The sequence below is a fragment of the Lissotriton vulgaris genome, chromosome 7 (assembly GCF_964263255.1).
Source record: "Lissotriton vulgaris chromosome 7, aLisVul1.2, whole genome shotgun sequence".
Taxonomy (NCBI): domain Eukaryota; kingdom Metazoa; phylum Chordata; class Amphibia; order Caudata; family Salamandridae; genus Lissotriton; species Lissotriton vulgaris.
In genome coordinates this window covers 223,404,356-223,430,619 of record NC_141695.1, presented here as the reverse complement: position 1 = coordinate 223,430,619, position 26,264 = coordinate 223,404,356, and the positions used below count along the sequence as shown (strand labels likewise).

The 26,264-nt window shown below is 48.4% G+C and overlaps 1 protein-coding gene across 1 annotated transcript in view; it reads right to left on the bottom strand.

Moving 5' to 3' along the window:
- The window catches only part of LOC147701257 (IgGFc-binding protein-like), a 388,685-nt gene that overhangs the window by 221,698 nt on the left and 140,723 nt on the right, over nt 1-26,264 (bottom strand). Inside the window, exons 11-13 of the mRNA XM_086930000.1 lie at nt 24,361-24,922; nt 22,030-22,601; nt 20,891-21,461 (exon numbers count right to left, since the gene is read on the bottom strand). Of these exons, the coding sequence (XP_086786126.1) occupies nt 20,891-21,461; nt 22,030-22,601; nt 24,361-24,922 (1,705 nt within the window). The remainder of the gene's footprint in view (nt 1-20,890; nt 21,462-22,029; nt 22,602-24,360; nt 24,923-26,264) is intronic.

Genomic DNA, 26,264 nt, shown 5'->3' with positions numbered 1-26,264 from the left:
TATGGTGGCGAGGTATGCGGAGCGTAGCTGGCAGTGAGGGGTGTAGAAGGACAAGTGTTTGTTGAGGTATGCTGGACCGGCGTTGTAGAGTGCTTTGTGAGCGTGGGTAAGGAGTTTGAAGGTGATTCTTTTGTTGACCGGGAGTCAATGCAGATCTCTTAGGTGGGTGGTGATGTGGCTGTGGCGAAGGAGTCTGAGGATGAGGCGAGCGGATGCATTTTGTATGTGTTGGAGTCTCTTCTGGAGTGTAGCAGAAGTTCCTGCATAGAGGGCGTTGCCGTAGTCCAGCTTGCTGCTGATGAGTGCTTGGGTGACCATTCTCCTAGTTTCAGTGGAGATCCATCCATAGATCTTATGGAGCATGCAGAGGGTGTTGAAGCAGGAGGAGGAGACAGTGTTGACTTGCTGGGTGATAGAGAGCATTGAGTCCAGAATGAACCCCTGATTGCGTGCCTGGTTAGTGGGTGTCGGGACAGCTCCCAGCGTGGTGGGCCAACAAGAGTCATCCCATGAGGAGGGGGAGGAGCCGAGGATGAGGACCTCCATCTTGTCTGAGTTCAGTTTCAGTCAGCTGGTCTTCATCCAGTCTGCGACGGCCTTCATTCCCTTGTGGAGGGTGGATTTGGTGGTGGCCATGTCCTTGGTGAGGGAGAGGACTAGTTGGGTATCGTTGGCATACGAGATGATGTTGAGGTGGTGGCTCGGACGATGTTGGCAAGCGGTGCCATGTAGATGTTAAAGTGGGTCGGGCTGATCCTTGGGGTACTCCGCACAGGATCATGGTGGCTTCAGATCGGAACGGGGAGAGGCGGACTCTGGGTTCTGCCGGTGAGGAAGGAGGTGATCCAGTCCAGGGTTTTGTCTTGTATCCCTGCTTCGTGTAGGCGTGTGTGAGGGAGTGGAGGCAGACGGTGTCAAAGGTGGCCGCGAGGTCCAGGAGTACGAGGGCCGCTGTTTCACCCTTGTACAGTATGGTTCTGATGTCATCTGTGGGCGGTTTCGGTGCTGTGATTGCTGCGGAAGCCGGATTAGGGAGAGTCCAGGATGTTATTCTTCTCCAGGAAGTGGGTCAGTTGTCTGTTGGCAGTCTTCTCGATGACCTTTGCCGGGAAAGGGAGCAGGGAGATAGTTCGGAAGTTCTTGAGGTCCTTTGGGTCCGTCTTGGATTTCTTGAAAAGGGGGTTGATCTTGGAGTGTTTCCAGCTCACTGGGAAGGTGGTGGTCTCGTAGGATCTGTTGATGATCTTTCGGAGTTGGGGTGTGATGATGGAACTTGCCTTGATGATGATGTGGTGGGGGCAGGGGTCGGACGGTGAGCCAGAGTGGATGGTCTTCATGATTTTGATGTTAAATGTTAAAATGTCGTATACTTATACAGCACACAGATGCCCCAGCAAAGGGGTGTCCCGGCGCAGTATACCGCTGGGGAACCCATCCTGGCTTTCCCTGTGAGATGGTCCCTCCTGGGCATCTCCAAGGTGAAGTCAAGCATCCCCGGCGCTGATGGGCCGTTAGTAGAGATTAAGCAAGCTATTGGCCAGAGTTGCTGAGTGGGACCGATGGTTGGAGTAGCACAGAGGCGAGAATGATAGGCACCCCCCGTGTCTAGGGGAGGGGTGCCTTTAGTGGGATTTTAGTGCCGAGGGAACAGTTTTGTTTCCCTGAAAGTGGGCAAGGGGAGGGACGCCTGAAATGCGAGAAAAGAAGGAGGTGCATTGGCGGTCCCTCCCCTTAGGTGATAAAAATAGCCGGAATCAAGGGAGTAGCCTCTTTGTCCTCTCGCCTGGTGGAGTAGCCGGAAAGGCGCAGCGGGAACAGTTGGCTTTGGGTGGCTACCTGGGCACGGCGGCGTTGGCGACTCGAAAGGTGAGGGGGCCTCACGCGTAGTTTAGGAAGTGTGCGGAGCATCATTAGGATGTCATTGGCTCAATAATACTGGCATATTGTTCAAAGTGCAGTTTCTTAGCGGGAAGCACGGCCGGGAGTTACTAAATCGGGAAACGCTTTGAAGGGTTAACGTGTGGGTTGTTTTGGCATCCACCGCCACTCTTTCTTGTGAACATTTCGTTTGCTTGTGATGCTTGCACGGGTGCCACCATTGCATGCGTGGCGTTTGCAGCTCACTCTTATCTTTTAATTAAACATGAACTTTAAAACACATTTGTCTGGGATGAAAGTTTATTAAACAAAATATCAATCGGTTCTCACAAGTAGAGTCGGTAATTAGAATTCTACAAATTTGTGTATACTTTCGAGAGAGTCAACCGGACAACACATTTTACTCTAGACTCTGACAAATGGCGCCTCCATGCGGTTTTTGGCAGGACTAGCATGTTACATTTTGTATCACCTCGGCAGATCCTCTAAGGGGTGCAGGCATCCCACGGCAAGAGAGCGCGTTTAAAACACAAACACGGAGTGTCTGACAGAGAGTAGGTCTGGCTTGAAGCCATGTCCTGAAAGCTTCGTGGACGAGGCATCAGGAACTCCCTTCCTGGCTCCAGACCAGCAAACTTTAGAGTTTTGCATCTGGCTGAATCCTGCATGACCCAAAGTGGCTAGCCAGCTTCTCCCCCACTTCAGGCAATTCCCATTCGCCCCCATTTGCACAGCGCTTCATGCTGACGTCGACGCACGAAGCGCTCTAGGGCAAAGGAGTAATCAAATGAAGTTTTCGAATTTAAAAAGTGTATTTTCTAGTGTGCAAGTACATGAATACAAAGATAAACCCTAGACATCAATGTACAACGAGGGACAATTAAAAAATTGTTTCAGCAGCGCAGCTGTATGAAATCACGTGGCAGTCGCAGATTGAAATCATTTATCTGCTCCGGGGAAGATGGCTGGGAAAGAAAAGATTTGTCCCAAGCAAATGCAATTGGGTTGGGGCAGGAATACTAATTCTCACGTAGAGATTGCAGTATTTCTACAGCCAGCTGCCCTAAATTCAATTTCCCTTTGTATGAAAGTTCGAATTTACAAAAAAAAAAAGAAAAAAAATAATAATACATTTCTATTTGTATTTAGACAGCAGCTACAGTAGTTAGAACTGATTTGTAGCTAACTACTTTTCATTCTGTTCATCTCTTCTTATTGATACGAGTGTGTGTCATTGTGTGGGGGCCTCTGTGTGCAGAGGCCCTCAGAAATACCCACCGTGCACTGCTTTGTGCTTGATTTTACTTTCAGGTGGGAGGAGGCTTCCCCAGTCAATAGCTAATTTTCCGTAGCAGTAGCGATGGCAATGTCAGCGTTTGCATAATATTTTGCCATCAGTAATTTCAAGAATTTACATTAGTTGCAAAAGTCCTTCCACAAGCTATGCGGTGTTCTACTAATACGATAATGTGCATAATTGCCGTCAATTTTGCAGGGAATTTTAGGAATGGCAAATCTTTCTCACAGGACGTGCCTGTGGTGCCCTGGATAGGGCCTTAGAGACACAGGACGCAGGACACATGTGGTATGGTTAATGGCGGCAAACTACCTGACCACGCCCGGAGCCCCGGGCTTTTTATTACATAACTCGCTCGGAGCAAACCAACACCCCTTTACGCTCCAGGGGTGTAACACTTTGAGACAGTGGGAGGGGGCGTGTGCGGCAGTGGTAGACTCCAACTGCCCGCGACACTACATTCCTCCTTTACCTAGGGATGAAACAAGAAACAGAGGAAACAGATGCATATGTCTCTGGGTAGTGGAGCAACAGTCTCTCCTGGCTGTAAGGTTCACCACAAATGGCTCGACAGTCTTAAGAGCAGCCTCTGAAATAACTTTGACAAAATCTGGATATCAAACGTAAAATGTAACAGTCTTACTTCGGTCTCGGCGGGGTCTGTCGTCTGGATCAGTTCAACGCCAGCACTGGGCCACAAAGTCTCGGTACCTCTGGGAAGGTCGGGGGCAGGGACGCAGACTGTACCTCGATTGGCTGCGGCCTTCCGCTGTGGCTTGGGAAGATTCTTCCGCCTCCCTGGCGCCAGCGCTGATGGGGGTTTCCACTGGCTCTGTCGGCTCCTCTTTGCTCGGGGTGTTGTCTTCCGGCTGCCCGGCTGGGGGGCTTGTTTCGGGTGGCTCCGCTGTCCTGTGCGGTGAGCTCCGGTGTCCAAACTATGGTTCCGGGTGGTTTATGTTCCAGTCGTCCGGTTCTAGATCTTCTCCTCGTTCACGTACTTGTTTGAAAAACGAAACATTTCTCGTGACTACTTCACCATTCCTTACTGCGGTGACCATTGTCCCTTGTACTTCAGTGACCTTCCAGGGGTCTAGTTCAAACGGCAGGCGAAATTTCCCGCCGGGGTGGCGGTCTTTCACCAAAACTGCGTCACCCACCTGAATGGGGCTGACTGCGGCTCTTCGTCTCCGGGACGCTTCTTGGTTGTTTTTGAGGCGTTGTTCCATGGACCGGTTGCTGGGAGTTGGAGCCGTCTCCCACCTGGGATGGTGTGGGAGGGTGTCCACCACGGCTCGGTTGAAGGACAGGCGGTTTGGGGCCACCCCGGTGGTGCAGTGTGGAGTCTGGCGGTACTCTCGGAGTAATTGGTAGATTGCAAGTTCTAGGCAGTGGCCGTCGGCGACTGCGATTTGGATGACTTTGTTTAAAGTTCTCATCAACCTTTCAACTTCCCCGTTCGCCTGCGGCCACCTTGGGGTGATCCGTTTGTGTTTGACGTTGTGGCTCAGCAGGTATTCCGTGAATTCGCTGCCATTGAATGGGGGTCCGTTGTCTGTGCGGACTTCTTTCATGATCCCATGGGTGGCGATGACCTTTTCGAATTTCGGGATCACCTCCGCGGCTGCAGTCGATGATACAATTTCCACCTCGGGGTAGCGGGAGAAGTCGTCTACTACGACAAGCATGTACTTGCCTCCCTGGAGGCTACCAAAGTCTGCGCTTACTCGGGTCCACGGGGAGGTCGGCCCTTCTTCGGTGATGACAGGTGCTGGGGGATTTGGCAAACTGGTCGCCAGGCATACAGGGCAGCTGTGGACGACTTCCTCGACGGCCCAGTCGAGTCCAGGGAACCATAACTTGCTTCGTAGTCTGCTTTTAGACTTGACGATTCCTTGGTGTGATCCATGTGCTAACAGGGCGGCTTGCTGGGTGAGGCTGCTGGGCAACACGAGGCGCGGGCCTCTCAGGAGACATCCTTCGGTAGACACTGATAGTTCGTCCTTGACTTGGTATAGGGCCTTAAGGACTGTTTGTGGCGCCGGGGTGCGGAAAGACGCCGGGCTTTGCAGAGCTTTCCAGTCGCCGGACTTCAGGGCCTGGATTGCGATCTGGAGGCAGTCGTCGTCTTCGGTGGCCCTCGCTACCTCCTCCAGGGACATGGGCCGTGGTTTCGACCGCTCGACAACGAGCCGGACGTACTCTTCCGTGGCAGCAGCTTCCGCTGCTTCAGCGTCGGTGACCGGACGGGCATGTCTCGAAAGATAGTCCGCTGGGTTTCGGGTGCCCGGCCTGTATTCCACTGTGAACCGGAACTCTTGCAGCTGAAGTACCCACTTCTCGATTCTTGGTGGGGGTCGAGACGATGATCCTTGGAAAAGAGGTACCAGGGGCTTGTGATCGGTGATCAAGGAGAAAGGGTGTCCATAAAGGTAAATATGGAAATGGCGGCACCCCCATAAGATGGCGATGGCCTCTCGTTCAATTTGTGAGTAACGCTGTTCGGTGGGGGTCAGCGTGCGGCTGGCGTACGCTACTGGGGCCCACTCCCCGCATGGTTGACGCTGTGACAGGACTGCTCCAAGGCCGGTGGGGCTGGCATCCACTATCAGTTGGGACTCGTGTCGTGGATCGAAATAGGCTAGTGTCGTGTCCGCTGAAAGGGCCGCTTTGGTGTTGGCGAACGACTCTTGCTGTTCCGGGCCCCACTTCCAGGTGGCATTCGACTTGGTGAGGTCGTGGAGGGGGCCTGTGAGGTCAGATAGGTTTTTGATGAAACGCCCGCAATAGGTCACCATGCCTAGGAAGCTGCGGACGGCTGTCACTGACGAGGGGGCTGGAGCATCGTGTATGTCTTTTACTTTCTCAGGGTCGGGGCCCACTCCTTGGTCGGAGAATTTGTACCCAAAGAAGCTGATGTCTCTGCGCAGGAACTCGCACTTGTCTTTGTGGAGTGTTAGCCCCTTTTCTTGTAGCCGGCTGAACACCGCTTGGACCCTTCTGATGTGCTCTTCCAGGGTTGGGGCGTGTACAAGGATATCGTCACTCAAGTTGAGCACGCCGTCCAGGCCTTGGAGGACATTGTGTACGATATTTTGAAAGACTTCTGCCGCACTTGAGATGCCGAAGTTGAGCCTGGTATATCTCCACAGGCCTGCATGGGTGGAGAAGGTTGTGATTGCGCGCGAGTCTGGGTGGAGAGGGATCTGATGGTATCCTGATTGCAGGTCCATTTTGGAGAACCACTTGGACCCTGCGAGCTCTCCGATGATGTCATCAATGGTTGGTGTCAAATGGCGCTCTCTTTTGATGTCTAGGTTGGGGATGCGCATATCTACGCATATGCGTCGGGTTGTTTTGGCTTTTTGGCCACTACTATGGGTGATACCCATGGTGTGGGTCCTGTGACCCGTTCGATGATGCCTGCTTGTTCTAGCATTTTTAATTCATCTTTGACCTTGGGTCGGAGGTGGAAAGCGATTCGCCGGTGCCGGAGGGCCACCGGGGCGACCGACCGGTCGATGTGAAGTCGGACAGGGGGTCCACGTAGGCACCCGATGCCCTCAAACAGCGAGGAGTGTTCTGCCACTAGATGGTCTAGTCCTTGAGCTTGCACAGTTAGGGCGAAATGTATGAGACCCAGCTCCCTCACGGTCCTGCAGCCAAGAAGGAATCCTGACCCCTCTTGGGACACGTATATTTTTGTTTGTAGACGAGTCGAGTCGTGGGTCACCGTTGTCCGGAACACTCCGCACAGGCGCAAGGGGCGCCGGGTTCCGTAGGCGAACACTTGCACTCTGGTGGGGTGAAGCGCGGGGGCGTCTTCGAGGTTTTGGTACACGCTGGCAGCCATGAGGTTTATCGTGGCACCGGTGTCGATGAGAGCTTGGATCGCCTGGCCATGTACATGGATGGAGCACATGGGTTCGGTCGAGGACGCTGCTGCCAGGGTGTTGAGCATGCGCACCACGTGGACGGATGCTGCGTCATCTCCGTCGTCGTCCATGTCGCTGCTGGCCGACGTGTCATGCTGCGGCGCCTCCTGTCGCACTCTCCTGGATGGGCCATTTTGTTTTTTCCTTTGCGACGTTAAACAGACACTAGCAAGGTGGTTCGCTTTTCCACACGCGCTGCATATCTTGCCTTGTGCCGGGCAGGCGCCCTTGTGGGGGGTGGGGCCTCCACACCAGATGCAGGGCTGGTCTTGGGTGGATTGTCCTGGTTTCGAGCGCCCATTTCTGGGTGTCCTTGTCTTTTTGTCCGTCGGGTGAGACCTGACGGCCCACATGGGCTCCGTCTTGACCGGGACCGGTGACTTCGGCTCCATATGGGCGGCCCGGGCCTTCGAAAGTTCTTTGGTCCGCCCCAGGGCCAGGATGTCACGCATGGCCATGGCATCTGTTTCGAGTACTCTCTCACGAAGCTTTAGTGATGCGCACCCTTGGATGAATTGGGCGCGAATTTCATCCTCCGCATCGGGGAGGGTGCACGTGCTGGCCAGCTTCTTGAGCCGAGTGTAGAAAACGTCGACGGACTCCTCCGGGAGTTGGCGCTCTTGGCGCAGCAGGAAGCGTTCATAGTCAGCACTGGCAAACGGCTCGAAGTACCTGGTGATGGCGTCGCGGAGGGAGGCGTAGGTGTGTGGTGGGTCACCTTCCGTGATGTCTTTGGAGATGTCGTGGATAGCCTCACCGCCCAGATGTAACAGCATGGCGCGGCGTCGCTCCACCGCAATGTCAGCCGCAATGAAATAGTTCTCCAGCCGCTCCACCCACTTTTTCCAATGGGGGGCCTGTGATGGGGGAGGGCCCGAGACCTCGAACGGCTCGAGGTGCGGCATGGTGGCCATGAGGGTTGGGACACCGTCGGCTGGGAGGTAGGAGGTAGGCCGTGGGTGTCACGGGCGCACAGGGAAACGGTGCGAAGCAGGCCCAGCAGGCTGTTGGTGCTCAGGAATGCAGGGCAGAGCGCCGCGAATGGGACGCAGTGCAGCAAAGCACGAGGGGTGGTGGGACGATGACCACCTCGTCGCCAATGTGGTGTCCTGGATAGGGCCTTAGAGACACAGGACGCAGGACACATGTGGTATGGTTAGTGGCGGCAAACTACCTGACCACGCCCAGAGCCCCGGGCTTTTTATTACATAACTCGCGTATGCACGCACACACTCGGAGCAAACCAACACCCCTTTACGCTCCAGGGGTGTAACACTTTGAGACAGTGGGAGTGGGCGTGTGCGGCAGTGGTAGACTCCAATTGCCCGCGACACTCCAGTGCCCATGGACTACGGTCCAGTGACTGACGTCACTGGTACATTCAGAAAGAACAATTCTCAGAACTTAAGTCTTCATTAAAACCCTGCAAAGGTTTGTTTCCAGAATTAACTGTCTTTCTGAGTAAAATCTCAGCTTGCCCCAGATCAACAGAACCAAGATTAGACATTTTATGTCGGACGTGGCAATGCTCGCAGTTGCAAAGTTATTGGTTGGATGCAATCATAGGTTGCAGGGGGCAGTGGGGTAAGAACGTGTTCCGTCCATCCTGCTGTGTACCCTGGTGGAATATTGGGTTTGCAAGGACCTCTGGGCGTAAGCAGACAGTTTTTGAGTATGTGGAATATTGGGTTTGCAAGGACCTCTGGGCGTAAGCCGACAGTTTTTGAGTATGTGGAATATTGGGTTTGCAAGGACCTCTGGGCGTAAGCAGTCAGTTTTTGAGTATGTGGAATATTGGTTTTGCAAGGAACTCTGGGCGTAAGCAGACAGTTTTTGAGTATGTGGAATATTGGGTTTGCAAGGACCTCTGGGCGTAAGCAGACAGTTTTTGAGTATGTGGAATATTGGGTTTGCAAGGACCTCTGAGCGTAAGCAGACAGTTTGTGAGTATGTGGAATATTGTGTCGCAAGGACCTCTGGGCGTAAGCAGACAGTTTTGAGTATGTGGAATATTGTGTTGCAAGTACCTCTGGGCATAAGCAGACAGTTTAAGTATGGGGTACCATGGGTCAGTGCAGACAATGGTTCTGTACTATTATACAGCTGGAAAAACGACGAAAACAGGAGTACATTTTTCTGGGTTGATGAAATAAGCAACAATGTCGGGGAGTAGTTAAAAGGTGGAAATGGTGCTCGTCGAGGGTGAACAAGAATGTTTTTTACGGCTGTTACCCATTCTGGTGAACGAGTGCTGCCAGCAAATAAAATGGTAATTTCCATAGATTTCAGGGGCTCTTAGTGTGGGTGTGATGCTGTGCGTGCTTGCATTGCTTACGCATAGGTGTGAGCAGCTTTAGAGAGCATTGGAGCTACAGCGGTTATACCGGGAATTTGCTTGGGGTTTTATAAAGATGAACTTTCTGCTCCACACATATGAGCGCCTTCGAAGTGAAAGACCATCTAATATTAACTGCTTGTTTCTTTTCCTTTATATGCTGGCTGGGGCGCACTACGCTGAGAAGGGCGGTAACATGGTCGCCGGACGGCAACTGGCAGGAGCTTAAGGATGGCCGTCACATCGGTGCCAGCACACATGGGAAGGAATCCAGGTTCTCTGTGGTAAAAGTATGGAGCTTGTCATAGGATATGCCATGGTGGTGGAAGGGGAACCTGAACGGCAAGGAGGGAAGTGAGTTCGCGTCTCGGTGGGCTTATTGGTATGCGGAGACTTAGTCAGATACAAGTTTCTCCCTTGGTGCTAACATGTTAAAAAAAAAAAAAACATTGGTGGTGGCTACACATTAATGGAGGTATTATCCTCGGGGGCCAGGTGGAGAGAGCTTGCCCAGCTAGCCCGGTGGGGGGGCCTCACCGGTGTATTGGCTTCCTTTGAGCTTAGTTGCTAAAACGCGTTGTGGTATCTTTCACATACAGTAAGACACAAGTGGGCATAGTGCCGGGCGGATTGTCACATATGTCGTAATATGGCAGCACATTACGTAGAACAGACATTGTAATATAAGAGGCTTATCCATAAGTACTTGTCTCTCATTATTGACAAGTCTCTCATCATCAATTACTTTGAGCTCACTGGGGTTAATTTCACTTAATTTAATAACGCCTAATTTATTTCATGCACGTCTTTTGCAGGATTCTGACACACTGGAGTTGGTTTCGCTTGACTTTAATAACACTAGCAGGCCTAATTTATTCCTGCACCATTTCATGACGTGTCTGATATCAGTTAATCTGGTAACTACAAGGAACCGTTAATGGCGGGCAAAGTTACCTTGCGCCAGGTGCAGGGGTTGGGGGGGCAACTCAATTTTGCTTTATGGATTATGCCCATGGGCAGGGGCTTCTCCAGGAATATCGACAGGGCAATGTCAGGTTGAAGGAAAAACACCACCACACTAGGCTATCGGTGGGAGTATAGGATGACTTGGTCACGTGGAGAGAATTTTGGAGTTTTTTCAATGGTTCGGGATGTGGCAACACCCGGCACAGGTGAACGGTAAGTTAGAGCATTACACAGATGTGGCAGGCAGCGTGGGGTTCGGTGCAGTGCTAGGTCAAGGTGACTAGAGTACAAGCGCATTGCGTTTTGGTCAGGTAGCATGTCAGTACTCCTGGCAGTGAACAGTCAAAGGGCACCTGGGTACTTTGTTTGCTTCAACAGATGGTGCGGGGTTACTGCCAAACATGTACCAGGTGTGGTTAATGCAGTGGCTAAGGCTCTGTCTCGTTTTAAGTTGACAGAATTCAGAGCGCAATGGCCGCAGGTGGACGTTTAGATGACGGTCTTCCCGGAAAGCCTATGGAGGTTTGGTGCCCCATTGCTCCCGAACTCATAGCGGTGTCGGTGGCGCAAGACTAAGTGGATGTATGAGAAGGCATGGCATGTTTACATAGAAGTGGTGTGGAAAGATGGGAGCACGGTGGAATTCACAACACAAGGGGTGCTACGGTTCACACTTCATGACCATGGTTAGGAGGCAGTTGTTGGTGGAATTCCCAACACAAGGGGTGCTACGTTTCACACTTCATGACCATGGTTAGGAGGCAGTTGTCGGCAATTGCCTTCTTTGCTGGATTAAAAGAGGTAGCGGATCCGACCAAGTATGTTAGAGTTAGGTGGGCTCTAAAATGTTGGGAAAGGCTAGCTCCAAGCGTGAAGGATAACAGGAGACTCATAGATGCCAGTAGGTTGGTAAATATCCTGAGGGTGTTACCTCAGGTGTGTTGGTCTTCATACGTAGTACATTTGCTGAGATTAGCGTATTCCCTTGCCTTGTTAGGAGCATTCAGGATATCGGGGCTCGTATCGAGCTCCTAGGCGTACAGATCAGGAGGGATTGGTATGGGTAATGTGGGGTGGCCTGGGACGACGTAATGCAGGTCAGAGTAAGGACCCGCTAGGGAAAGCCGCTTGGGTCCAGCTAAGATCAAGTGCTATGTCAGACTACAGCTGGTGTACTTAGGAACCAGGGGTTTCGGCGGTTTGATAATTACGCCCTCTTCTGGCTTTTGTCTGGGGGCTTATATGCAGTAGTATGAAGTAAGGAGAAGCAGGTATGCTGGTGTGGAGATTTGGTTATACAGAAAGTATGGAGAATTGGGAATGCAAAGGGCCATGGGACTCAACCAGAATTGGTTAGGATTGATGGGCATCGTGTAGGGGGCATCGCAGGCCATTGGCGGAGTGCGCTGGACGATGGTATGCCCATTCCAGATGTGTTGGTTATTCACTCAGGGGTGAAAATATGGTTCTGGGTGGAAGGAGGTGATGAAGAAAGCCCTGTTCTCTACCTTCTTATGGGTTAAGCGAGTATTGCCAGACACCACTATCCTATGGTCAGAGGTGTTCGCTCGTGGAGTCTTGGGTGATGAAGTGTCTTTAGCCGCGGCGAACACCTCTAAGAAAACTGAATCGAGAGGTAGTGAAACTATAGAGGGGTTCGCAAATTCATCCCAGTAGGCATAGTATGCGGCAGGCATTAAACTCGAATTTGTAGTGGGCAGAGGGATTGCAGCTGTCCAGGGCAGGATTGGAGCTGCTTGTCCAAACTATACTGGGGGGCTATGGAGTTGCATTCAAAAGTATAGCCCAGAGCATCGCAAATGGACGGTGCAGCAGCTTGTGGGGAGGGCAAGAGCGCCAGTGGGCTACTTGTCCTGTGGCGGGGTCCCGGACAAGAGAAAAATGCCCGGGGACTTCTTTATGCGGAAACTGCCTGACCTTGCAACAGGGAGGCAGTCATTGGGGCTCTGGGCTGGCGGGAGAGGGGGCCGTCCTGCTGGTGGTCCTGGACTCTCCGGCCCTACCCTAGTAGCCTGTGCTTGGATGAAGCAACATGGTATCTCATATGGACAAAGTGGTAATGGGTTGGGTTGTGTCCTGCTGGTACAACTCGCCTCGAGTGGAAGTGGATCTAGAGCTGACGAATTGTAAATACATGGTAACATGTGGCGCAGATGGATACTGCGCCTCCTTATGTTCAGTAATGGTATTAAGTGGTAAGGGGTTGGGTTGTGTCCTGCTGGTACAACACGCCTCGAGGGGATCTAGAGCTGATGAAATTGTAAATACATGGTAACCTGTGGCACAGATGGAGTATGCGCCTCCTTATGTTCAGTGATGGTATTTCAATGGTTAATAAAATTGGTCAAAAGTTGGAGGTTTTCAATGGTTAATAAAATTGGTTAAAAGTTGGAGGTTTAATAACAAATAAAGATGGTGTTATTGACAAGTAATAAAAGCTACGCAGTGAACACCAAATTTGTGTAAAGTGTCTTTGTGGTGGGGGGTTTGTGGTGGACGAATGGCACAGATATCCCCACTATGATAGGCACCCCCCGCGTCAAGGGGAGGGGTGCCTTTAGTGGGATTTTAGTGCCGGGGGAACGGTTTCATTTCCCTGAAAGTGGGCAAGGGGAGGGACGCCTGAAATGCGAGTAAAGAAGGAGGTGCATTGGCAGTCCCTGCCCTTAGGTGATAAAAATAGCCGGAATCAAGGGAGTAGCCTCTTTGTCCTCTCGCCTGGTGGAGTAGCCGGAAAGGCGCAGCGGGAACAGTTGCCCACCCACCCATCCCTAAGTTTTAAATAGATTTGGCGGGGTCCCGGACAAGAGGAAAAGGCCCGGGGACTTCTTTATGCGGAAACTGCATGACCTTGCAACAGGGAGGCAGTCATTGGGGCTCTGGGCTGGCGGGAGAGGGGGCTGTCCTGCTGGTGGTCCTGGACTCTCCGGCCCTACCCTAGTAGCCTGTGCTTGGATGAAGCAACATGGTATCTAATATGGACAAAGTGGTAAGGGGTTGGGTTGTGTCCTGCTGGTACAACTCGCCTCGAGTGGAAGTGGATCTAGAGCTGACGAATTGTAAATACATGGTAACATGTGGCGCAGATGGATACTGCGCCTCCTTATGTTCAATAATGGTATTAAGTGGTAAGGGGTTGGGTTGTGTCCTGCTGGTACAACACACCTCGAGGGGATCTAGAGCTGATGAAATTGTAAATACATGGTAACCTGTGGCGCAGATGGAGTATGCGCCTCCTTATGTTCAGTAATGGTATTTCAATGGTTAATAAAATTGGTCAAAAGTTGGAGGTTTTCAATGGTTAATAAAATTGGTCAAAAGTTGGAGGTTTAATAACAAATAAAGATGGTGTTATTGACAAGTAATAAAAGCTACGCAGTGAACACCAAATTTGTGTAAAGTGTCTTTGTGGTGGGGGGTTTGTGGTGGACGAATGGCACGGATATCCCCACTATTATCGAGTCCGCTGACCATGGCCCAAGACCCTGCCGCGTCGGGAATCAAACCCTGGTCCCGGGCCGACCTCTACTTCCGGGTCTGCCGCCTTTAACCAGTGAGCCACACCCCTCCATGTTGTCTTCGTCATTGACGTTGTTCCAGGAGAGCAGGGAGTCGGTCAGTTTGGCGGGTGTTGAGTCGGAGGAGATAGCGTCTGTTGTCGGTGCCTGGGTATTGAAGCTGTTGTGGTGTCTGGCGTTTATGAGGGCTGCAGGGTTGTCTGGTGTCTGGTCACTGTGTCATTGCTTTTCAAGTCTTCTTAAGGTGTGCTTGGAGTTCTGGAGGTCAGTGTTGAACCAGATTTCTCTTGTGTCGGTCCGCCTGTTGGAGGGATTTCTGATTGTGATAAGAGTGTTGGCGCAGTTGTTGATCCATTGTCTGAAGTTGCGGTCTGCTCCATCAGTCTCGGAGGGCTCGGGTGGAGGGTCACCGGCTAGTGTGGTGATGAGCTGGTACTCGGTTCATTTTTTCCAGTTGCGGTGAGGGATGCGTTGAGGTTGATTGTGTTCGGTGTGTTTCTCGAAGGAGAAGTGGATGCAGTGGTGGTCAGTCCAGTGGATTTCGGTGGTGTGGCTGAAGGTGATGTGGTCGCTGGCAGAGAAGATGAGGTTGAGCGTGTGTCCGGTCGAGTGGGTGAATGTTGTGACAAACTGTTTGAGTCCGAGGTAGGCGAGGTTGTTGATCAGTGTTGTGGAGTTGTTGTCGTTGGCATTCTCAAGGTCTCCGAGGAGGATGTAGTCTGTGGAGGCGAGGGCGTATGTGCTAATCGTGAGGTCTTATATAGCTGTTTGTGAGGTCTTATATAGCGCTCGACTTACCCTTGGGCATCTCGGCGCTTGCATTGGGAACCCGTCCTGGCCTTTCCCTGTGAGATAACCCGTACTTGGAATCCCCAAGGTGAAGGCCAGGCATCCCGCCGCGGGGGGCCGTTGTGGAGATTAAGCAAGCTTAATGCCCAGAGTTGCAGAGTGTGAACCCATGATTAGAGTGGGCACCGAAGCGAGAATTATCGAGTCCGTGGACAATTGGGCAATTGGGCTCAAGACCCTGCCGCGTCGGGAATTGAACCGTGGTCCCGGGTCTGACCTCTGCTTCAGGGTATGCCTCCTCTAACCAGTGAGCCACACTTCTCCACTTCTCCACTAATGAGGTCGGCGATAAATTTGCTGAACTGTGGGCGGGGTCCCGGGGGTCTGTAGACAAGGGTTTCTCTGAGGGTCGTGTGATCAACGTGGCTCCGGAAGTGGAGGTGTTCAGCCATGCTGAGGCCTTCTTCAGTGTTGGTTGAGATTTTGATGGTGTTCCTGTGGATGATGGTGATTCCTCCCCATGGATTGTTGTTGATGCGGTCCCTGCGTGTGATCTTGTGGCCGTCCAGGATGGCTATGGCTGTGTCCGTGCAGAGGAGGTGTTCATCCACGTCTCAGTCAGGAAGACAACATCCGGGGCGGAGGAGTTAAGCAGGCCCCAGAGTTTGACGGCGTGCTTGTGGACTGAACAGGTGTTGAGTAGTATGCAGCTGAGATGGGTGTGGCCTGCGGTGTTGGGATGGGAAGAACGTGCTGGTGTGTGCCGGCTGGCGTAGCTGCAGTTTCGGCCGGTGAAGGGTCCATGGGTGAGTTTCGGGGTGCCATAGAAGCAGGTCGAGTTTGGGCCGGCATTGAGTGCGTGGAGGGTGTTGGCGTTGTAGCGGCGTCGGGACCTGTGGTGGTCACGGGGGCCAGACAGATCGAGATGATGCAGAAATAAGGCAAGACAAAGTTCACAAAAGATTGAAAATGATAAATGAAGAGGATTGGTCTATCAACAATTTATAATGACTAAGGGCCAGATGTAGGTAATCTCGATTTACCTACTCTTAAATACAGAATGATACCGATTCGGTATTTAAGAGTAGGTAAATGGGATGTAGGTAATTTCACTTTTGAAATTACCAAATCGGAATGATTTGGTAATTACCAAATCAGTATTTACCGATTCGGTAATTGCCATTGATTCCTATGGGCCTTGAGGCCCATAGGAATCAATGCCAATTACCGAATCTGTAAATACCGATTCGGTAAAATTACCGAATTTGCAAGGGGGACAGGGTGTCACTTTGAAACACTGTTGCACCTGTCAATTGTGCATGGGTGCACATGTTACTGACATACATGCCCTTAGGGCATGTATGTCTGCAACATGGCATGATTTTTAAAGCAAAAAAAATGCTTTTTGAAAGGTTTTCATTATTTACCACCAACTTCTAGTTGGTGGTAAATAACAAATTCTTAAACCCTTGTAGCACTGATTACAGTGCTACCTACATGTTGAATTACAGAATCGGTAATTTTACCAATTCCGAAAAATTACAAATTCAGTAAAATTACAGATTCTGTAATTTAACATGCCCCTACATCTCATTATCCAAATACCGGTCAGAAACGGCCGAAAATCAGTATTTTCGTCCGTTTCTGACCGGTATTTGGATACCTACATCTGGCCCATAGTATGGAGCAGAAACTTGTTAGCAGCTCATGCTGTAAAATCTTGTGAACCCGACAGCACACCACTTCCATGTCACTTTACAAGGAAAGGATTTACAATTGCTGCTCTTAATTTGATTTCAAAGACAGCTCTTATTTGTCTGGGCGAACCAGCACCTATGATACTGCCATGGTGCTTTTTCAAGACTGTATCAATGAGGTCGCTGCTGGAAAACAACTGCATTAGGCATAAACAAACTGAGCTGCAAACTTATAACCCAACTTCCTTGCCAACGTGTGCAAAATCACTTCAAGCAATAAACATGTCCCAGTCTACTAGAAAGTTTCAAAGTGGTCGAGGACACAGATCTTTTCTACCTTTTTTATTATATTGCTTATTCGGTGCAGACTTAAATGATGAAGAAAAGCCAGTGCCTGTGTGTGTTGGAATTCATGATCTTATCTCACTGAAGCTCTAAGAAATGTCCAAAATGTGTGTGCTCAGCTTGAGGATCAGTTTATCCTGCCAATTATCTGTGATCTAGGTGTTTTCCGTACAGTAGCTGACTTTTATATGAGCAATCCAGTAGAATTTGATGATCTTTATTCAATGATGGGTGTTTCCACATGACAAAAGATGTGTTGTTGAGTGCAAGAAGTTATCTCAGTGGATGAGGCATATACAATGCAATTATTGAGGCTTAAATCTTTGGAAGCAAAACTACCCAGTCAGTATTGAGAGGCACTCATTATGTTAATTTGTTACAAGGTATGCTGATCATATATGAGACCATAGGAATATTGCATTTCCGGTCCAGGGAGGACCCAGCTTGGCAGTTCAGGCTGGACTGTTCCCATGAGGAACTGGGTCAAGACTGATTTGCATATGGCAGGGTCCAATCTTGGGTGGTGTTGTGAGCAAAAGAACAATGGATTTAACCCAGATCTCTCAACTGGGGGTGAATGTTTGATCAATTCAGCATTCCATCGTCATTTGTTGCTGCATTACAGTTGTGGACTATATGGCACAATTGCAAATGATCAAGATTTAATCCATGCAAAACTTCAGGGAGGTCGTTCACACTATTCTACCGATATCAAAGTGAGTGTGCGCCTTGCTAGAACTCCACATTGTCTTTGACAGTTATATTGAGCAATCTGTCAAAGAATGTGAGCAAATCAGACAAAAGTCTACAAGTGGAACAGTTGAGCTTGCCTGCATCACAATTCGACACCTATCCCTGTGCAACATGATACATTTTGGTCATCAACATCTAACAAGATGAACTTGGAGATGTTGACTCACCAAAACATTGCTGATGCTTCAGGGAATAACAAATTATTGCGGGTGGAATGATTGTCAATGAGGAGTTGGTGCCTGCAGAGATAAATTCAAAAGGCATGGGACATATTGTTCAAGAACTTGGCAGCAATATTGGAGGAAGCTGACCTTTGTGTTGTGCCACATGTTGAGGGGCTGTCTACAATGATTGCAATCAAATCGTTGTACTGTCAAATGACACAGATGTTATTACTGTTCAACTTAAATTTGCTGCAATGCTTATAAGTCAAGGATTGCAGGAGTTATGAATATGTTATGGAACAAGCAAAACAAAATGTCACTTAATTTCGCTTCATATTCAGTACAAGAAACATAACCCAGAGCTTCCCACTGTTCTTATCAAGGTACATATTCTTAGGGTTGCTGACACTATGAGCAAAATCAGAACAAAGCTTAGAGCTTTAACTTCTGAACCTGTGAAGTTTCTAAAAGGATTTGCTGAGACAGAAGTAGAATGTGACTTTAAAGACGTAGAAAAATACCTTGTGCATATGTGGAAAATGTGTTCTCTCTGTCACACATTTGATGATCTTTGGTACAGTGAGTTCAAGAGATCAGTCCCGCTAAGTGATCATACATCAATGTCATATTCTGTGTGTGGACACATTGAAAGAGCGTTCTACTTGATCAGAAGATTTGTAAAAGTTTTAGATCATGCATATGTAGAGAAAGATCCATGTGAATTTAGTTGGGAAGATATTGATGGGGTTATACAACCTACGAAAGATCTAAAGCCTCTACTTACAGAACTTACAGGTACATGTACTTACAAAACCTGTGTTGCAAAAATATGTCGATATGCTTTTTTCAAATATTCAGCATTCTGCAAATGTACAACAAGCGATTGCCAAAACAAATAAATAAAGTGAAATATGAAAATGTGTCTGAAATAGGAGTGGTCAACATATATTTTTTTCATTATATTGAGATCATAAACATTGTTTGGTGTATACATAAAAGGATTATAAAACATTATTATTTGTTTCATTTCCATAGCCCGCCACAGCCACATCAATTCCCACCTGAGAGACCTGCACTGGCTCCCTGTCAACAAGAGCATCAATTTCAAGTTCTTCACCCACGCTTTTAGAGCACTCCCCACTGCTGGACCAGCAAACCTCAACAAGCGACTCACCTTCTACACCCTGAACCTCCAGCTTTTCTCCTCTGACCTCGCCCTTGCCACCGTTCCACGCATCTACCATACAACCACCAGCAACAGATCATTCTGCCACCTCACCGCCCAGACATGGAACACCCTTCCCATCCACCTACGACAGACCCAGGACCTGCTGACCTTCCGGAGACTTCTCAAGACCTGGCTGTTCGAGCAGTAGCAGCACCACCCCCCCTTTAGTGCGACCCTAACGGGTGAGTAGTGCGCTCTACAAATGTTTGATTGATTGATTGATTGATATCTATTCTTCCTCTATTATAGCCCCATTTTGGAAAATGGCAGAAGGGTTGCTCTGAGGAGTTTTTCTCTGTCTGTATAAGACTACCTTGCTCCCGAAACCTATGTTTTGACACCAAAATGAAGTATGTAGGTCTCATGGTTCCTGAAATATTTCAGCATCGCTGCAACACATGTCTTTTTCAAAAATGTCACCCAAAAAAATTGCCCGCCATCCAGTCGGCGACGGCCTTCATTCCCTCGTGGAGTTTGGTTTTGGCAGTGTGTAGGTCCTTTGTGAGGGAGAGGATGAGCTGGGTGTCGTCAGCGTAGGAGATGATGTTGAGGTCATGATGGTGGGCCACTTGTGCGAGGGGGGCCATGTAGACGTTGAACAGCGTTGGGCTGAGGGAAGAACCCTGGGGGACGCCGCAGATGATGTCGGTGGCTTCGGATCGGAAGGGTGGGAGGCTGACGCTCTGAGTTTTGCCGGAGAGTAAGGACGTGGTCCAGTCGTGGGCCTTCTCTTGGATTCCGGTTTCTTGGAGGCGTGTCTTTAAGGTGCAATAGCAGATCGTGTCGAAGGCGGCTGACAGGTACAGGAGGATGAGGGCTGATGTTTTGTCATTCTCTAGTTGGAGCCTGATGTCGTCTTTGGCGGTGCTGTGGTTTCATCTGAATCCAGACTGGGACGGGTCAAGGATGTTGTTGTCTTCGAGGTGGCGGGCCAATCTTGTACGGGAGCAGTGAGATGGGCCGGAAATTCTTGAGGTCCTTGGGGTCCACCTTGGGCTCTCTAGAGGAGGGCGTTGATTTCGGCGTGCTTCCAGCTTTCTGGGAATGTTGCTGTTTCAAAGGAGATGTTGATGACCTTCCATAATTGGGGGGCCATGGCTGCGTCTGCTTTGTTAAATACGGAGTGTGGGCACGGGTCTGACGGAGATCCTGAGTGGATGGAGTTCATGACCTTGCGTGTCTCGTTGTCGTTGACGTTGGATCAGGAGGTCAGGCAGTTGGTGCTGGTGGTGTTCGTGCGTGAGGTGGAGTCTGGTGTGGTCGGGCGGTTGTAGTTTTGAAGCTGTCGTGGATGTCAGCGATCTTGCGTGGAAGAAGGTGGCTAGCGAGTTGCACAGTTCTTGTGAGGGCAGGATTTGGTTGGTGTTGGAACTGGGGTTGGAGAGTTCCTTTACGATGCTGAAGAGCTCTTTGCTGTCGTGTGCGTTGTTGTCCAGGCGGTCTTTGAAGGTGGATCTCTTGGCTAATCTGATAAGGACATATCGACAGGTAACTAATATGAGGACATAATCTGAGTGGACATATCGACAGGTAACTAATAAAAAGTCACAATGCTGACATCCTATATAAAACTAAATGGTGTATCAGTGTCACATTGAAAACATATTAACCTCATGCATTCAAATCAAGATCTAGTAACAACAATAATAAAAATGCAACAAGACATTTTAAAATTAGTGTGTACTTCATATGTAAAAATCTTTGCTGTTTAGTAATATTTCTGAACTCAAGATTAAAACACTGAATTCATCTGTAACAATTTAATGGTAAAAGAAATGTTGAAATCTGTTTAAACATTAATAGCTTTCCATGGGTTTTGAAATTTGGTTGAGACTGCAAGTTTATAGGAAATCATTGCTTTGGGAATTTATGCAATGCAGGTTTTTGGGAACAATTATGGAAAAGCAGCCAGTAAGTTGGCTTTTTTTATCAGAAATATAAATCAAATGACCAAATCTCTGACTTACGGCAGGAAGCAGTCTCTCTCCATGCTTGGATCTCTGCTCCGGCATCTTGGCAAGCAGCCGTGTATGCCTGCAGGCTGTTACAGAGCACTTCTTGGTCGTTGCTCAGCACACACATGTCATAGACGCAATAGTTGAAATAGTTGGTGGGGTCAACAAGTGTGTGGCAGTTGTGGAAGGGTCCGTCTGTTGCTGTGATCATGCCACACTTGGTATCTGCTGTGTATACAGCGGTTCTTTCCTCGCTACAGACCGGGCATTTGCTACCGCAGCCGTCGGTGCATTGAGAATCTTGCACTGGCATCTTCCAGGCTTCACAAAACTCATCCACATTTGTGCTAGTTTTGCCACTTGGCAGCAGGAAATCATCACTTGGATCGTCATTAAAATTGCCACAGAGGCCACACATCTTCTCCTTGTAAGTGGTTGGAACCTTCACCTGCACGTAATCTGCTCCGTCATAGAGGACCTCCTCGCCGGCACTTGTGCGGACCACCATATTGTTTCCTTCTTGATTTATCATGACATGTCCACCATCCAAGGTCACGGGGAGATTGTATACTTCTTCATTAATCTGTTTGCAAGACAATGACAGGAATCAGGGGCAATTGGCAATAACATCTAATGATTATTGAGCTGAAAATGTTAAATCCATCCAATGGATAAGAATCACATTTGCAACCATATTCTAGGGATTGGTCAAAAAGAGTTTATTCTGGAGACAGACACTGGAACTTAAAGAAACAGAGCAGTCATCACTAAATGGCCATTAGGAATGTTTAATTGATTACCGACTACTTATAATAATTTCAATCAAGCTAAATAAAAATTTGATTGCAAACATTTGCGACAACAAACTATCTTTTTGAGCATTATTAATATTACTAATATCAATGGGAACTAGTTTAAGAAATTGGTAGATAATTATCATCTCTGGAAGTTCGTATGTATCAATTTATCATGATTTCCAATACATCCCAATCTTTTCCACATGCTCAGACTAACATTATTACAAAGCCCCCTGCCATGCCTGCCCCCACTTGCCATCTTAAATCATTTATTTCAATTAACTGATTTTTTTAGATGTCACTAAAAAATGGTATACATATAGTCGCTAAAGAAAAACTGATTAAAGATCTTACCATCACAGCCCATCTGCTACCATGTTTTAAGGTGATATTGTTGTGGTTCACCGACACCATCAACTTCTTGGCATCCGCTACATTATCAACCACAACTGAGAACCTGTGTCCTGGATAGTCACTGCAGACGGTAGCAAGAGTGTAAGTGCATGTCCCTTGGTAGTCAAAGTCAAGGTGATCAAATGATATGTAGTGACCGTGACCCACTGCCACACATACACCAAATCCAGAAGGGTGGCATCCCTGAACCCCGTCCACAACTTTGCACTCCTCATTGACACCACAGGAGATCTTGACACATTCTGTGTTTCCATTGTCTGTGCACCTGCATCTCTCCTCACAGGTGGTGTCTGGGTAGAAGTCTTCTCCTTTCTGATAGTACCTGCCCTTGTACGTGCAGCCACAGTCTGCAATGGGGACACACTTCTCTCCGCTCAGTATATATCCACTGTCGCAGAAGCATCCTTCGGTGCAAAGCTCATCACAGCCAGTCGGCGGGGCAAGACCATAGCAGGTGCCCGGACAGCCTCTGCCACACAACTCATAGTGACTCTTTTCAGGACAGTTGGGATCTGCAGAAGACATAAGAAGGACATTGTTATTATTTAATTCGCTAATCTGTGACAGGAGTCTTGGCTTTCGTGGAGTTATATAGCAAAGCTGCAAAATCGTCCCTATTACAAAAACAGGCGAAACCGGCACTGGCAAACAGCTATGCTGCTCCCAGGGGCGTAGGCCAAGCTCTTTGCCAGGGCCAATTTTGGTTCCCAGTCCGGCCCTGCCACCACCCTCTTACCCCTCTGAACAGGAACCTCACCCACATTTACCAACTTCTCGTAGTGGATGGCTGTAAATGTGTGTGTAACAGGGCCAGACTGGCCATAGAGGGCACCGGGCAATTACATGGTGTGCCGCACGGGTGGGGGCCGTTTTTGGGTCCTGCACCAAAATCGGCCGTATACAGGCTCCTCAAAGAGCTCAGTGGCACCTCCAACCCCCTAACTTGGGGGGGGGGGGGGGTCCAAGCACTTTGCCAGTGTCGGTTGTGGCTCCCAGTCCGGCCCTGTGTGTAAAGCAATATAATTAGAAATTATATGCATAATCTAATCTGCCGAATCGGAGCCCATAGTATTTACCCTATCCAGTGGCTTACCTTACAATTAGAGGAATTCTATATGTAGATTCCAGACAGTAATGGAAATTCTGGCACCGGGAACATGCACATAGAATTTTGCGTTTCTTGTAATAGTACCCTAAAGGAGGAGTTAAGGATACTTTTAAGGGATCTTTAGTATTCCTAAAGAGGGCTCATTTATGAGTCTGGCTTTGGACACACCTGATGAATTTGGCTTCTCCATTTAGGTCGAGCCTGGGCAGCACATACGCTGCTCTGCGAGATATGCTGTTTTAGAGTATGCACTTGAAGCTCCGTGCACTCTCCACCCATATTTTTCATTGGCTTGTGTCTTTGTCCTTTGTAAATGCTGGCTTCTGATTTGGTAATCGGCTTGTTAGTCCCTCCTTAGTACTGCCTTGTCTTCATTTGCAACTTCTCATGAGGACCGGTCCTTTTACTTCTGTTAAACCGTCTATGTTATTTAGTCTGTAAGCACTATTTCTTTGGTGAGTTTTGTCTTACTGCAGGCACGATGTGCGTTGTAGCAACATTCAGCGTGCCATACACTCTTTCACTTTCCAAGCAGCCAGGACAATGGCGACCGCTTATTTAGAATGCCATAGGTCTCGCAGTTTGAGGCATTGTAAATGACAATAGCTTAAACTCTCGCACATGTGACACCTATTGCTTTACATCTATTTTTTTTGTTGCTTGTGCCCAATGGCCCCATGCCGCGCTCGCATTTTTAATGGAGGCCATGCCCCTTTCTGTAGATGCGGCTCATCTAAAGAAAGGGACAGTGTCTCTATTCAGTGTAAGCGTGGCATGGGGCGCTTGGAAACAAACAATATTTGAAATTTGATAGGCCATTTGCGAGAATTTAAGCTATTGACATTTACAGTAGCAAAAGCTCAAAGTCTCATAAATGCGAGACCTATTGCATTGCAAATGTTTGTTCTACGTATGAACGGGACATATTACACTGCAGCTGTATATCTAAGCAACACTGCCCAGGTGTGTGTAGTCTAGTTGTCTTATCTATCTTACCACTGAAAACCAGACCTTTAAACTAAGACTGGATCTACTGTTGTGACCTCAGTATCATATCAAAGTATGGCTTTTTTACAAACGGGAGGCTATGTGTGTATGCTGTGTCTGGTTCATTTAAGCAAGCAATGATATATAGAGTAACATAAAATAATTTCCCAGCTTACAGCAGAAATTGTCTGTTCTCCATTCCTTGAGCACAACACCTTTGGCTTGGCACGCAGTGACATAGGCCCTGATGACACTACATGTTGCTGATTGTTGACCTTGGGTCTGGCAAGAGTCAAAGACACAATCTTTAAAGTAGTTTGTTGGGTTAATGGTGTCATAGCACTGACTGAATGGGCCATCAGGCTTGGTGAGGATCCCACAGTACTCCTCGGTTGTGTACGCTTGCTTTTGTTCTTCGCTGCAACTTTGACAGTGTTCATTGCACTCGGTTTCACATCCTGGGACATCAGCGACTTTCCAACTGTCTCCAAACTCCTTTTCGGTGGATGCTGGGTTTCCATTTTTCATTGTCAAGTCATCATCACCATTTCCATTGTTGTTACCACAAAGTCCAGATACCGCATTGGCATAGGTGTTGGGTATACTAACACTAACCGCTGAGTTCCAATCAAACTTCAATATCATGCCGAAAGCAGTCTTGATAACCACTTTGAATCCACAACTGAATGCTTGAAGGTCCTCAAAGTAGAAAGGCAAACATGTCACAGTCCCATTCACCTAGAAAAATCAAGATACAACATTAGTTGTGTGTAGTTGCTTCCCAAAGTCAAGTCTTTTGATTGGTATTTGAGCCTTCTGAAACTTAAGGCATTTACCTTTCATGAGCAAATGTGATGGAGTTTGTTGGGCTGAAATCTCTGCAGAGTCACCCCCAAACATTTTGCCTTCACCCCTCCTGTTTTTTAAATCCCTTTTTTGAAGGTTTTTAGGACTTTGTGCATTTTGCCCCGATATACTGAGCTAAAGTGCTTGTGCTATCTCCTTCAAGCATAACAAAATTAGCTTATGCTTGATTAGCATATTTAATTTACTTATAAGTCTCTAGTAAATTGGCATACCATATTCTCAGGGCTGATAAATTAAATGCAACTAATGGTTCTTCAGTTCATATTGTGCCATTGCAGCAAGTGTGTTCAGTTTCAAACTGCCAATTCAAATTGGCAAATTAACCCCTTTCCTAGGCCTAAAACTCCCCTTTCAATACATATAAGTCCCCCCTAAAGTAGGCCCTAGACTGCCCCATAGGGCAGAGTGCATTGTAATTAAAAAGTTGGACATATACATTCAAGTTTTACATGTCCTCCTACTGGAAAACTCCCAAATTAGTTTTTCACTACTGCCAGGCCTACCTGTCTCATAGGATAACGTTACGTTACCTTATTGCAATACGTGATCACTTTTAATTGGGAGCAGTTAGAAAAATCACATGTGGTGTCTAAGGAATTGTATTTTAAATTCCTAATTAATGGTAAAGTCGGATTTTAGGTCACAATTCTGAAAAGGACACTTTTAGAAAGTTGGTGTTTGCTTGTCCTAACAATTTGGCGCCTGCATGTGTTCCTGGGCCACATGACTGGGAGTAGTTGGCCGATGGTCATTGTGTATTCCTCCCACACAGCCACACAATAGAGGAACTAGGTGTGCCTGGATGGGCCATCTCAGGCAGGATGGAGACGTGGAGCGGTGCATTGCCCTACTTGTACTTCAATAGGCTGTGCCCTGCTCTCAAAGAACTTCACAATAGCCTTTGGGCAGGGAGGCAAGAAATTCCTGATACTTCTGGGAGGAGAAGCTTCCAGAATATTCTCACATTTCAAAGAAGGTACCAGTTATAAAAATGTCCCCACTCTTCAGTTCATTCCCAAACCTGCATAAGTACTCTCATAGGAGTGCCTACTGCTGTGGCCTGCTATGTACTTTAGAAGGCTGACTCATAACTCAAAGAGCACACAGCAGTGCCAATAAATGTATGTCTTGTCAAATATGTATTTCTATATTAAAAAGAAGCATTTTATTTCTAACTCCATGCATTCAAAGAAGTAATAATCAATAGCATAGG